The 13,163-nt window shown below is 43.3% G+C and overlaps 1 protein-coding gene across 4 annotated transcripts in view; it reads right to left on the reverse strand.

Annotated features, from left to right (window-relative positions):
• DPP8 (dipeptidyl peptidase 8) overlaps positions 1–13,163 on the reverse strand; it is a 62,339-nt gene that overhangs the window by 15,260 nt on the left and 33,916 nt on the right. For all 4 annotated transcript variants that reach the window (XR_013636454.1, XM_073304357.2, XM_078854680.1 and 1 more), the window contains 8 exons: positions 12,953–13,121; positions 11,490–11,600; positions 8,862–8,990; positions 7,757–7,818; positions 7,425–7,525; positions 5,287–5,464; positions 4,360–4,519; positions 1,672–1,751 (listed from right to left, as the gene is read on the reverse strand). Coding sequence is in view for 3 of the 4 variants with exons in the window: in XM_073304357.2 (XP_073160458.1) it covers positions 1,672–1,751; positions 4,360–4,519; positions 5,287–5,464; positions 7,425–7,525; positions 7,757–7,818; positions 8,862–8,990; positions 11,490–11,600; positions 12,953–13,121 (990 nt within the window). In the remaining variant the exon portion in view is untranslated. The remainder of the gene's footprint in view (positions 1–1,671; positions 1,752–4,359; positions 4,520–5,286; positions 5,465–7,424; positions 7,526–7,756; positions 7,819–8,861; positions 8,991–11,489; positions 11,601–12,952; positions 13,122–13,163) is intronic.

Genomic DNA, 13,163 nt, shown 5'->3' on the forward strand with positions numbered 1-13,163 from the left:
ATCGCTCACTCAAACTCTTTAACATTTAAAAAAAGAAGCAATTAGAAAGTAGGGGGTATTTTATCCTAGCAGGAGGAATTCCATGCAAAGTCTCAAAAGTGGACCTGGAGACACAAATATTGGGCCTCCATAAAAAGGAGAAAGAAGAGGCCAAAGCTGAAAAGAGAGCAGTGCTGCCCAGGTGTGTGTTAATCCCTTTGAAAAAAAGAGTCCTCAGATACAGGACAGCAGCTGGATGCTGGGGCTTCAGCCCTTCCATCCTACTTCTCATGGGATGCTTGGAAATGTTCCTTCCATCTACCTGCGATGCTACTTCTCTCCCCCCTCCACCTCCCTACAGGTCCATACTTCATTATGAGCCTCTTTACTAGACAGTGGCAAACTCCTGAGAAACAAAGAGCACAAAGCAAAAGAAATCATCAGCTAGAGATGCCTCTCTGTGCTGCTCATCTCCATTATCGAAACCAGAGACTCAGGGCTGGAATGGTGAGTTAAATAATGAGCTCAGAGGACAAGCTGCACCTTTGCTAACATTAAAAGCAAAGCAGCACTGGCTACTTTTGCTCACCAGCTGAGCCAATCAACCACCCCCACTTTTGTGCTTAAAGCTGCAGCTTGACTGGAGACCCAGTTCCTCTATTAATTCGCTAGGGTACTATTCTCCCCAGGCAGGCTGTCCGCATCCACAGCCTTCCATTGGGCTTTAGTGGCTAAAGAGTGCCTAGTCCTGAAAGGCGAACAGATGTGAAGCACAGCCCTCACGCTGGCTCTTTGTACAGGGGTGAGTTTAACCCAGAAATGAATAGAAGCTTGGGCAGGTTTCTCCGTGTTGCCCCAAACCTGACCTCAAGAGACACCCCATGTGTGAGAGAAGGTAACTCAGTTTCCAGGTCCCCTACAATCTCTTGCACCTCTGCTGCATCATATATGTTTGCAGTTATGTGGATTTCCATGTTAATTTTCTGATGTGAGAGGTCTGAGTACGGGCGTGAAATTAAGGAGTTTGCAAATAGCACTTTTTATTCAGCAAACAGAAAGGTCACAGCCTGGGCCTGGACAGCTGAAAGACCTCAAGCCATTCCAGGCAGCTTTTCCTTTTCTCAGCCTCTCAGCAATCCTGCTCTTCACAGAAAAGACAATACGGGCGCATCTCTCCTCTCACAAAGAGTGGGCTGCATGGCCAAGACACCAGAGCAGAGCTACATGAGGAGTGTCCAGCCTGCACCTTCTCCCCTGCCTCCAGAACCAAGTGTGTGACCTTCAACACATGAGAGGTCATTCCCCTAAGAAGGGAGTCCCCAGATTGTTCCCAGAGCTGTTTCCCGTTTAGTGAGATGCTCTGGCAGGCACAACACCAAGATCAAATTTACAGGTTTTAAGGCCAGAAGGGATCATCATGATCATATAGCCTTGCATAACACCAGATAAACTGAGGTGTCCTCCATACAGCTCTACCATTCTATCTAGATCCTCACCTTGCTGTTCCTTAGACATGACTGGTGCCCTCTGTAGTCAGAAGAGGGTAGCTGTATAGTCTGGCAAGATAACCAGGAGGCCCATGATGAACTCTAGGACCTAACTAATTTTGTTTGTTATCTAATCCAGAGTTTAACCCAGGCTATTTTACAGATACAGATCTTCATTCAAGAAAAGTAAAATAAAGGGACATACGTTGGAACCATGTCTACCAAGTACTTCCCATTCTCCACTGGTAATTGCTAATTCCTCTTTGATGGGACATTTGAAGTCACCTATAAACAAAACATGTACAATTAGAGATTTTATACTTTTCATCACAACAAAGCCTCTCAAATAGAACTTCACCTTTCAGGCTTTGCTTGCTTTAACCGAGTCACAAACTGGGCTTGGGAAAGAATCACTCCCCTGCCACTCTCGAGCGCAGCGTTACACAGCTGGCCCGAGTGTTCCAGGAAGAGATCACTAACATACTGGGGAAAATGTCAAGAATTCTCAATTCAACAGGTTCTCCCTATCTCGTTCTGCATCCTTCAGTGTTTCCTTTTCCCATCACACTTGCACAGAAAGGCAGGTTTCGAACTGAAATATGTGAAACCTGATCTATAGAATTGGTAAAGGTAAGGTGTTAAAAATGAGGGATTTTTCTGGAAAAAATAGCACCATGTTTATCAGGTTGGCTCACTTTCATTCAAAAGGAAGTTCTATTTTGTGTGAAGCTGCAAAGTTGAAGGATTTTGCAAAAATCAAATCGAAGAGTAAAACTCTGAAATGTCAAGATTTTCCAATTTCCCCAAGAACATTACACACAGCTTTATGTTAAATGGAATCTTGCCTTCCTCAGAAACATGAGCAATTTGCCACTTTCAGAGGTAGGAAGTCAGGCTAGACAGACCAACACCACTAGAACAGTTACTAGGTGTTTAACCACTATAGGAATAATGAGTTTTATTTCAAAAGGGGATTTTGCCTTCTGGAAAAATCAACTGCCTGACACTGGGATGCTATAACTAGTAAAATGAGATGCATATTTCTTTAGTATGCAGGGCTTAGCATGCTGTCCTCACATAGCAAATAGATCAATAGTATTGTAACTGCCTCCAGGCACAGGTTGCAATATAGGAGTTTAACTGAAAGAATAGTCAGTGTAGCAAGATGTGCAAGGGTTCTGTACATAACTGTACCATACACCTGCCTGGGCCAAAGTTTGACCTAACCATGCAATTAACTTTATTTTATTTGAACTGAGTGTTCCTGTGTTTCCATTTGCAGCAGCTGCCAGTATTCTTCTTCTGTTAATTTCTCTGCCATAAAAACTTAAGAACGGCCACACTGGGTCAGACCAATGGCCCATCTAGCCCAGGATCCTGTCTACTGACAGTAGCCAATGCCAGGTGCCTCAGAGGGAATGAGCAAAACAGACAATTATTGAGTGATCCATCTCCTGTCGTCCAGTCCCAGCTTCTGGCAGTCAGGGGCTCAGGAACACCCAAAGTATTTTGGCTAATAGCCATTTGTGGACCTATCCTCCATGAACTTATCTAATTCTTTTTTCAACCCAGTTACACATTAGGCCTTCACGACATCCCCTGGCAATGAGTACTACAGGTTGACTGGGCGTTGCGTGAAGAAATACTTCCTTTTGTTTATTTTATACCTGCAGCCTGTTAATTTCATTGTGTGACCACTGGTTCTTGTGTTATCGAATGGGATAAACAACACTTCCCTAATCACTTTCTCCATACCACTCATGATTTTATAGACCTCTATCATATCCCCTCTTAGTCTTCTCTTTTCCAAGCTGAACAGTCTGAGTCTTGTTAATCTCTCCTCACATGTTCCATACCCCTAATCGTTTGTTGCCCTTCACTGAACTTTTTCCAACTCTAATATAGCTTTTTTGAGATGGGGTGACCAGAACTGCACACCAGTATTCCAGGTGTGGGTGTACCATGGATTTATATAGGGACATTATGGTATTTTCTATCTTATTATCTATCCCTTTCCTAATAGTTCACAACATTCTGTTAGCATCTGTCCAAGCAGCAGCCTCCCCGATGCCTGCTATAACGGACACAGCACCATGAATAGTCTTTGTTAGAGCCAGCACGCTGGGTATAGCGGTGTGTTCTTTATTCCCTTCCCCACCCTAAAAACAGGCCAATTTTTGGCCCCAATCAGATATTCAATATTTCTAGGCATGAAACCCAAGGCACATCTTTCTACAGTGTGGTGTGTTCTTTACTTTAAATCTTTATATTGAAATCTGTGCCTAGAGGCAGAAAGGAGAGTGTTGTTATTTTTACACATTACATGCCAACAGTCCGTGCACAGCCCTGTGCACCAAAGAGCTTTACTACGTGGAGACCACAGATTTCACACACTTTATTTCTCCCTTTGGACATGACCCACATTACTACTAGACTGGTTAATCTGCAAGACCAGGACAGTATGTCAATAAACCAATCTTTTATCTTGACCAAAAAAGAAGCCAACAGAGCATATTTCTCAGTTCGGGCTGGGATGTGGGCACTTAATTTCCATTTGTGCTTCTGAAAAATCTCCCCCCTTGTTAATGAAAAAGAACCATGATTAAAACTGAAGCCCGTTACATACAGAATTATCTGTGCCATCCTTCCTCCTGCTACAAGCATACGTGCAAAGCTGAGCCAGTGAGTAGACCCAGTGATGTCAAGGAGACTAGTGCTATATAAAAGCTAGGGATTATGATGATGTAAATGCTCCAAAACTCTGCTGGATGGGGGCCAGTCTACACTAGGGAGGGAGGAAGAGATCTGTCCTGCCCTCTGGAAGTGGCTGCAGTTACTTCACCAATATTCAGTGACAACTGCCCAGTTAAAGAGAGAGAGTGGTATTGTTTACTTGGAGCAGGGAGACCTCCACATGATCGCTTGTATCTGCTCTCCTTCAAAACTGAGATGATTTTGTACAGGTGCCGGAACCCCGTTTGACATTCAGAGGCGAAAATAAACTCTATCTCGTCTTGGCGGGTTTGAGAGAAAACATGGAAGATATCATGGATCTGCAGAAACAAAGCAGTTTGTTCATGGCTATTGATAGGACTTGGACCACAATGGAGTCCCTGTGCAACTATTACTTCTCACTGATCCAGCACAGACAGGTGCAGAAGATGTATGTTATACCGTAGCACAGGGATTCACCCAACTTCATTCTATGGACCTATTATATAGGACAGCCCCAATTGGCAAACCTTACAGAGGTAAGAGGGTGAGGAACAGTGAATAATTTTAATAAATGAGGGAATTTTCAACGTGATTAATAGACACTGAGGGACATAACTGTTTTAGGTAAAAGATGGTTTTAGATAATTGTGATTAGGATAATCATGTGGGCTCTTTGGTTCCGTGCTTAGTTCTAGAAGATATACTGTGCTCCAGTAGCAACAGTCTGTTGAAATCTGCTGTCAGTGAAAGATCTAAGAGGAGCCTGAATCTAATATAATGCAAAGCGGAGAGACAGTGTAGTCTGATAGATTGGGTGATGGATGGGTTCTAGTCCAAACTTTGCCACTGTCCTGCCACATGACTTTGGACATCATTTGCCCTCTCTGCTTCCCTAACCTTTTCCTGGTTGGTCTATATTGCAAGCTCTTCAAGGCAGGGACTGTCTTACACTGTGTCTGTAAAGCACCTACCACAATGGAGACCTTTACCCTGATTGCATCCTTTAGGCACTACGGTAATGCAAATAATATCAATGCCATGAACTGTGTGACAAATAGTGCCCATAACCGCATACTGTTGGAAGAGTAAAAAATAAAATTCTTACATTTATCCAGATATCTGTTGTTTCTTCATAAATAGTAAGTGGTGTAACAGAGTCTGGCACAGCGTCTATTAGCTTCTGTCTTTCCATAGCATCATCTTCTACTGCGATAAATAATGCAGGGGAGATCAACACTATCTGTAGCCGTGTTTGGGAGCGATCCAGCAAGATGGACCAGGCACTATTGCAGAAAAAAATATGAATAATTATGAGTGCATTTCTTTTAAGTATTAGACAGCAGAATTTTATTTGACTCTTAATAACACCAAGCATTTTGGTGGCATCAAGAATGGTCAATTTCAGGTCCAGTTAGAAGATCCCTTTAACTTTGGCCAGGTAAAACAAATTTTCACTCTAGCATTTCAAAGAATCACGTCAGCTCTGAAGTAGGGGTAGAAAAACCAGTTTTGCCTGATTTCAGCCCCACTCAAACCCTGTGGTTTCAAAAGCTCAACTATCTCTAATGTTACCAGATTTGGATTCTGCAGAATGTGGAAAGAGGAGCAAAGAAAAGAAAAATCTAAAGGGAAGGAAGAAGCAGAAGTTTGTAAACTGAAATTTAAAAGCCACTTGTGAAGATATTTCTAGTCTTCTTGGATGCTTAAAAAAATTATTCTGAAGCTTAAATGGCTCGACAGTGTCCTCTCCAGTGGATCCAATCAGCCTGTTATCCACGTAGCCTTGTTAACATTTCTGTAGGAAGCCAAGCAAACACAGGAAGCGGGCTCCTGTATTTCTTCCATGAAAAAAAAATGTTAAAAGGAGAATGTCAGCTTTTGATCCAAGAGGTGGGATAAGTACAATTCTTGTGAGTTAGAAACACTGCACCACCTTGTCTTTAGGGTTAAAAGTTTCATGTAAATGTAATTAGCACTTACAGTGGGGTTTCTGACCAATGAGTTTGGTCAGCAACCATGGCCCAGTGGTTCAGGTACTACCCTAGGACTTGGGAGCCCTGGGTTCAATCGTCTCCACATCCACAGACTGCCTCTGTGACCCTGGGCAAGTCTCACAGTCTCTCTAGCACTCAATTCCCCATCTGTAAATGGGGGTATCATCACTGCCCTGCCTCCCAGAGGGATTGGGAGCTGTGTTCCCTCTAAGCCACACGACCACCCAAGAGTCAATCAAGTGCCGCGCACATCTAGCGACGTGTGCTTAAGTGCCCCTCCCCACCGCTGCTCTGCAGCCACATTGCTCCTGCCCTCTGCCTTGAAGCCCCTGGCCAGCTGCTCCCAGAACCCTCTGGCTTGCTGTGCCGTGCAGAGCAGAGGTGGGCTGCTGATGTCAGGGTGTTCCCCTCCTACCAACCAGGTACCCCACCTCCACAGAGCAGGGGTGGGAGGACAAGGCTCAGGAGCAGAATGGAGTTTCTAGCAGCTGCTGCGGTCTGAACGAGCCTTCTGGTGAGTGCTGCTGTGCTTAAAGAGATAGCGCATGGTCTCTCATAGACTTCCCCAGCAGCCAGCATACACACAGTCTCTGTCTCTCTCTCTCACAGACAGTCTCTTTCACACTCACTTCCCAACACATACTAGTGTTATTGCTGATACTTTTTGGTACTTCCTGCAAAGCACATATATTCTCTGTAATTTTATTCTTTCAAAGTGCTGTTATTTTAGTTTTTATACTGGTCTGTGCATTTCATAATTTTATTTCTCTCTTATGCTTAAATTTAATTCTTTAAGTAGTGAGTTCTCAGATGCCTAATCTGTCCTGGCTGGAGTTATCACACCTATGGTAACTTATTAAAAATACATATTATATCTAGGTTTTTTGCTTCTATTGGAGGCACACATCCACACGTGATCTCGATATTGGTGCATGTAACAAAATTCATTCTGCACATGGATGGAAAAAAACAAAACAAAACAGAGGGGACACTGATTGGGAGGATAAATACATTGAAAAGACTGTGAGATGCTCAGCTACTATGGTGACTGGATCAGATAAATACCAGAGACTGATTTGACTCTCTTTGATTTTGAAGAAGTGCCCCCATCCCCTTCACTCAAACCAGGGTGGAGCGATGCATAAACAAGAGCAGGCTTATGCCAGAAAGAAAGACAGAGCCCAAAACAGCCCATTTCTAACTGTATCACCCCAACCCCTGTAAGCAGAGACAGGTTTAACATACGCACTATTTTCCTTCTGGAGTCCACCCAGCTCTTGCAATATACTCTATTCCTTCAAACAGGATCTCGAATGGCTGCACTAGTTCTTTATCCATGACAGCTGCAATCTGTTGAAGACAACAGCAATTCAGTGACACTGGAATAACCTCACCACACACACACACACACCAGGTATCTGACACTAGAAAGGGCCTATCCTGTTTGAAACACTGATCCACAGATTAAAATTTGACAATTGCGCATCAAAGAAGTCTGTTTGCTTTGACATGAGATACTAATTAAATAAAAAGTCATAAATGTCAAATTAATGTAGGAGATAAATGAACCTTAAAACTTACTCTTCCTTCAGCATCAACTGTTATTTCTGACATTTTGAAAGTGACCTTTGGATTTGCTGTACCTATAAAACAGACAGGTGTTAGCAGTCACACACAAACGGTGCAACAGACAATGTGTTTGCCTCCAGGAGGACACACCCAGGTTTCCGATAATTCTGAAATTCAGTTCATATAGAAATGAAAAAAGCGAAGACGCTGATTACCCTAAATGTGCTGTCTGTGGAGGGCATGGAATTCAGGTCAAAGAAGAAGTAACAGACACATCTGAGATTTAGGGAGAGGAGGAGGCATCGAGTGAAACTGCATAACCTGCTAGAAGAGCAGCAGCTCTCCAGAACAGATATTGATCTCTTTAGACTTGCAGCACGATCTTCACACGCATTTGTAAGTTATCTCTCCACACGCCTACATGTCAGTTCTGCCTACCCACTTCCAAATATCTCAGTACGCCAGTGTCCAACAATATTTGTTTCCCACCCTCCTGCTGCAATACAGTGTCTATAAAAACCCAAGCCTGGCTGCTGGAGACACTTACTCTTGCCATTCCAGGGGCAGTGACAGGACCACTAGCAGTAATATTGGGTCAGGAGCACACACAGTCTGTGGCCCAGGCTCTAAGCAGAAAGACAGCACCAAATGCTCCTAACCCCCATGCCACATCACTAGTGTACTGCCAGCAGCTAAATACAAAACCCTCAGTAAACATGTGATCACTCTGCAGAGTTCAGACTGAGATGTTGCAAAGAGAAACAAGGCCACACTGTCAGATAAACATGACAGCAGCTCCAAAAGAGGGAAGACACAGTGTGTGGCCAACTCACGAGAGACCTAGGTTCAGCAGTGAACTTAGGACCAACACCACATTGTAGCCAGAAAGCTGGCACGGCCGCAAGTGAGTAGTCTGACCTCCATGGAGGCTGTTGCCCCAGCCATATTCAGTCCACAAGCACAGCACTCAATTAAAGGAGCCACACAGGCAGCACCATTCATAGAACCTTGTCTTTGGAGGCTAGGCTGGGCATTGCCATAAAACAAGAGGAATACAATGAGAGCATCCCAGGCGATGAGACAGGGGAAAGAGGAGAGAAGACAGCAATGGTCTCACCTGTTTTGGGATATCTAAAGGAATCCGTCCTCCTGGTCTCCAGCATGGGGGATGTGACATGAATAATTTCCACCTCTGACTCATCGTTTTCTTCATAAAGAATCCTAAGAATTTTGCCTCCAGTGACAGCTAAAAAGGAACAAATACATATATTATTACAGCTGTGCTGAATGTGAAATGTATCGCACACAGCAATACTGGGAGGAGTGGTAGATATGCTGGAGGGGAGGGATAGGATACAGAAGGACCTAGACAAATTGGAGGATTGGGCCAAAAGAAATCTGATGAGGTTCAATAAGGATAAGTGCAGGGTCCTGCACTTAGGATGGAAGAATCCAATGCACCGCTACAGACTAGGGACCGAATGGCTAGGCAGCAGTTCTGCGGAAAAGGACCTAGGGGTGACAGTGGACGAGAAGCTGGATATGAGTCAGCAGTGTGCCCTTGTTGCCAAGAAGGCCAATGGCATTTTGGGATGTATAAGTAGGGGCATAGCGAGCAGATCGAGGGACGTGATCGTTCCCCTCTATTCGACATTGGTGAGGCCTCATCTGGAGTACTGTGTCCAGTTTTGGGCCCCACACTACAAGAAGGATGTGGATAAATTGGAGAGAGTCCAGCGAAGGGCAACAAAAATGATTAGGGGTCTAGAACACATGACTTATGAGGAGAGGCTGAGGGAGCTGGGATTGTTTAGCCTGCAGAAGAGAAGAATGAGGGGGGATTTGATAGCTGCTTTCAACTACCTGAAAGGGGGTTCCAAAGAGGATGGCTCTAGACTGTTCTCAATGGTAGCAGATGACAGAACGAGGAGTAATGGTCTCAAGTTGCAGTGGGGGAGGTTTAGATTGGATATTAGGAAAAACTTTTTCACTAAGAAGGTGGTGAAACACTGGAATGCGTTACCTAGGGAGGTGGTAGAATCTCCTTCCTTAGAGGTTTTTAAGGTCAGGCTTGACAAAGCCCTGGCTGGGATGATTTAACTGGGAATTGGTCCTGCTTTGAGCAGGGGGTTGGACTAGATGACCTTCAGGGGTCCCTTCCAACCCTGATATTCTATGATTCTATGTTCCTTTGGGTACTAGTGGGGAAGTTATATCGTATACCACATGATCCAACTATCCAGTAAACTGTATTCGACCTTTCACTACACCAAACAATCATGAATCTCTTACAAATGCTGTTATCACATGGGTTAGTAAAAAGCTCTTCTTTCCAGGCTACATCTCCAGAGCATGAGCTGACCTCTCATGAAAAACAGAGAGAGATTAGCCCTTCTGCTATATATTGTACGTACTCCCCTCCCTTTGTTCTTTTCTCCAATATTACTATAGGGACACTTGCCTAAAAGCAAATCTTCAACCTTAAGAGCTCATTTCCTTCTCTCCCCCTCTGAAATCATGGTTTTGTCTGGGGCATCATGCATTAAGCAGCAAACTGTTGCGAAGTTACAAACAGAGGGTCATACCGCAAAGCGGGCTGAGAAGCAGGAAGTGAAATTAGGCAGAGGCGTTGAAGTCATTTCCACCCAATTTCTAGAGAAAGTCTGTGACACTGGCAGACCATGTGCCAGCCCAGGCCTGACTGAGCACTGACAAACGTATAGCCAGAAACCAGTCTTGCCTATCTGCGTGTTCGCATTATCAAAATAAATATTAGATGTTAAGTTGATAAGAATATGCTTAGTGTTTTATAAAATGCTTGTGGGATGCCGCATGTATTGTTCTCACCCAATTACACCCCATGTTATAAGGTAACAGCAAACATTTGCATTGTATATACACCTGCAAGGAGGTAACCCATCAAATAGAAAGAAGCCTCAAGTAATGTAAATGAAGGACTATAGCGGGAAGGTGCTAATTCCAGTGCATTTCAAAGCAAGTGGCCACTGTGTGTGATGATCGGAGATGAACAACTAAATACATTCCTCATCCTCCGATCATGAAAGAAAGAGCCCATGTGGGTCACAAAACTGTCAACTTGTTTTCTGTGAGAAGAAACTATGAATATGGACCCAAGAAAAAATCCATCATCTCCCGTTGGGATTCTATGAGAGCAGAATAACTGAATGAGAAGATGGCGATCTCCAGAGTTATTCTGGGCAGCCCCGAGAGATTTTTGGGAAACTGGCAAATTATGCCATCTCTGTTACCATTGGGAATTCACTGCAATTCACCTGTATATATATTTTACCTCCTTTAACCTTTCAATAACTCATTTATTTTTCCTAGCTAATAAATCTTTAGTTAGCTTACTATAGAATTAGCTACAAGCGTTGTCTTTGATGTGATATCTAGCATGCAAATCAACCTGGGTGAGTGACTGGTCTCTTGGGACTGGGTTTAACCAAAATATTTTCTGATTTTTGGTGTAAGTGACCATTTATCATATAGTTCAGCTTGCCTGCATGGCAAGCTAGACTGGAGTGTCTAAGGGGACTGTCTCTGACTCCATTGTAATACTATTATTGTACTTTGGGACATCACATTTGGTACTAGGCTGGTGAAATCTAATTATAGAACATACTACCAGTTTGGGGAGCCTGCCCTGAAGTAGGCACTCCTGGTCGTGAGCCACTCCAAAGTGACGTTTCATGCCTGTCAGACAGATTACATTTAGCACACTTACTTGGCTCAGCATTCGGACACCACCAGTAGCCAGTGTATCTATCAAATTCCTCCTGAAGCACAAAAGTAGCTACCCCAGCAGATCTGGGATCCTCTTCTAGGTTGGCCAATTCTGAACAGGCAACATGAGAAAGAGTTAGCCAAGATCCGAGCTCTTCTGCTGCCACAGCACCTAAAAACACTCTCAAGTTGTGTTTTCCCAACCGTTGGCCAAACTCACCCTCAGGATAAATTGACTGGAAGAGGAAAACAAGCCTTCCCGCTTTCTCAACTTCCAACCAGTTTCTCAACTTTGAATGAACTAGTACTAATGAAGAAAATATTCTCTTTGCACCTGCTAGCTTAACTAAAAGCTAAAGTAACTACGGCAAAACCTTTTCTGTTAAAAAACAGTACCAGCATTCATTCCATTGTAAAGACTGAAAATAATATAGATCCTTAATGCAGTGCATGACATTGTGACTTACTTATAAAGCTTGAGTTGACCTCAAAAGTTAAAGATGTTTTCCTCCTGCTTCCATATATCATCGAAAAAGCAGCACCGTTAAACTATTTAAAATTTGAGGAGGGCTTATTAATGCAGCATTATTTATTTATATGGATTTTAGGAAATTAAGGCCTCAACACAGGTTGTCAGTTTCATGTTTAATGGGTTTAAATTTAAAAAGAAGAATGTATTTAACTCTTAAACATAATTAATTTTTAATTGATTTTTATCCACCCTGGAAGTGGGTATTTCCCTGTTCCTTCATCCAAGTCACACACTGGTATATCTGTAAAATACAAGGAGGACTCGTGGCACCTTAGAGACTAACAAATTTATTTGAGCATAAGTTTTCATGAGCTACAGCTCACTTCATCGGATGCACGATGAAGTGAGCTGTAGCTCACGAAAACTTATGCTCAGATAAATTTGTTAGTCTCTAAGGTGCCACAAGTACTCATTTTCTTTTTGCGAATACAGACTAACATGGCTGCTACTCTGAAACCTGTAAAATACGGTTAGGGTGGAAGCAAAGGAAGAGAAATTATTATCTGAACATGAGGCAGAAGCCAGTGTGCAAGTCAGAAGCACTTTAGATCACTTCCAAGAGCTTTGCAGCACGTCTAGTCACTGGTGGGAATTCTCCTCCAGTTCTGCCCAGCTCATAGCGCCTCCATTCTGAAGGAAGCAGTCACGGGGAAAAGGGAAAACCTTGGGTTCAACGAGAAAAGCTTCTTTGATGCATTCAAAGAATGAGCCACCTTGCCAGACTTCATGAACATGGAAGTGAATTGCTCCACAACGCCAGCAGAAGAAACACAGAGAACATACAGATGGCCAAATTCAGCCCTGGAATAACAGGGCCAACTCCCATGAATTTCAATAGAAGCCATTAATGCCAGTGCCAAATTTAGTCTAGAGAATACACACACACAGCTGAAGAGATTAAAGATCTGGATTGTAAACTGAACATGCATTACCGTTATGGACAAAGGTTAGCCTCCTTTCTTCTCTGGTTAGTATATTAGAAATCCAGATGTCATTGCTATGGATAAATGCAATCCAGTTTGGATCAGCTGGGCACAGTTTTGGATCCATCCGTATGTTTGGACAACTGGTCTCCACTAAACTGGGCTTTAAGGGCTGTTGCTGTTTAAAAGAAGAAAAGATGAATTAGACAGCAATATAAAA

The sequence above is a fragment of the Lepidochelys kempii genome, chromosome 10 (genome assembly GCF_965140285.1).
Source record: "Lepidochelys kempii isolate rLepKem1 chromosome 10, rLepKem1.hap1, whole genome shotgun sequence".
In the NCBI taxonomy this organism is placed as follows: Eukaryota; Metazoa; Chordata; order Testudines; family Cheloniidae; genus Lepidochelys; species Lepidochelys kempii.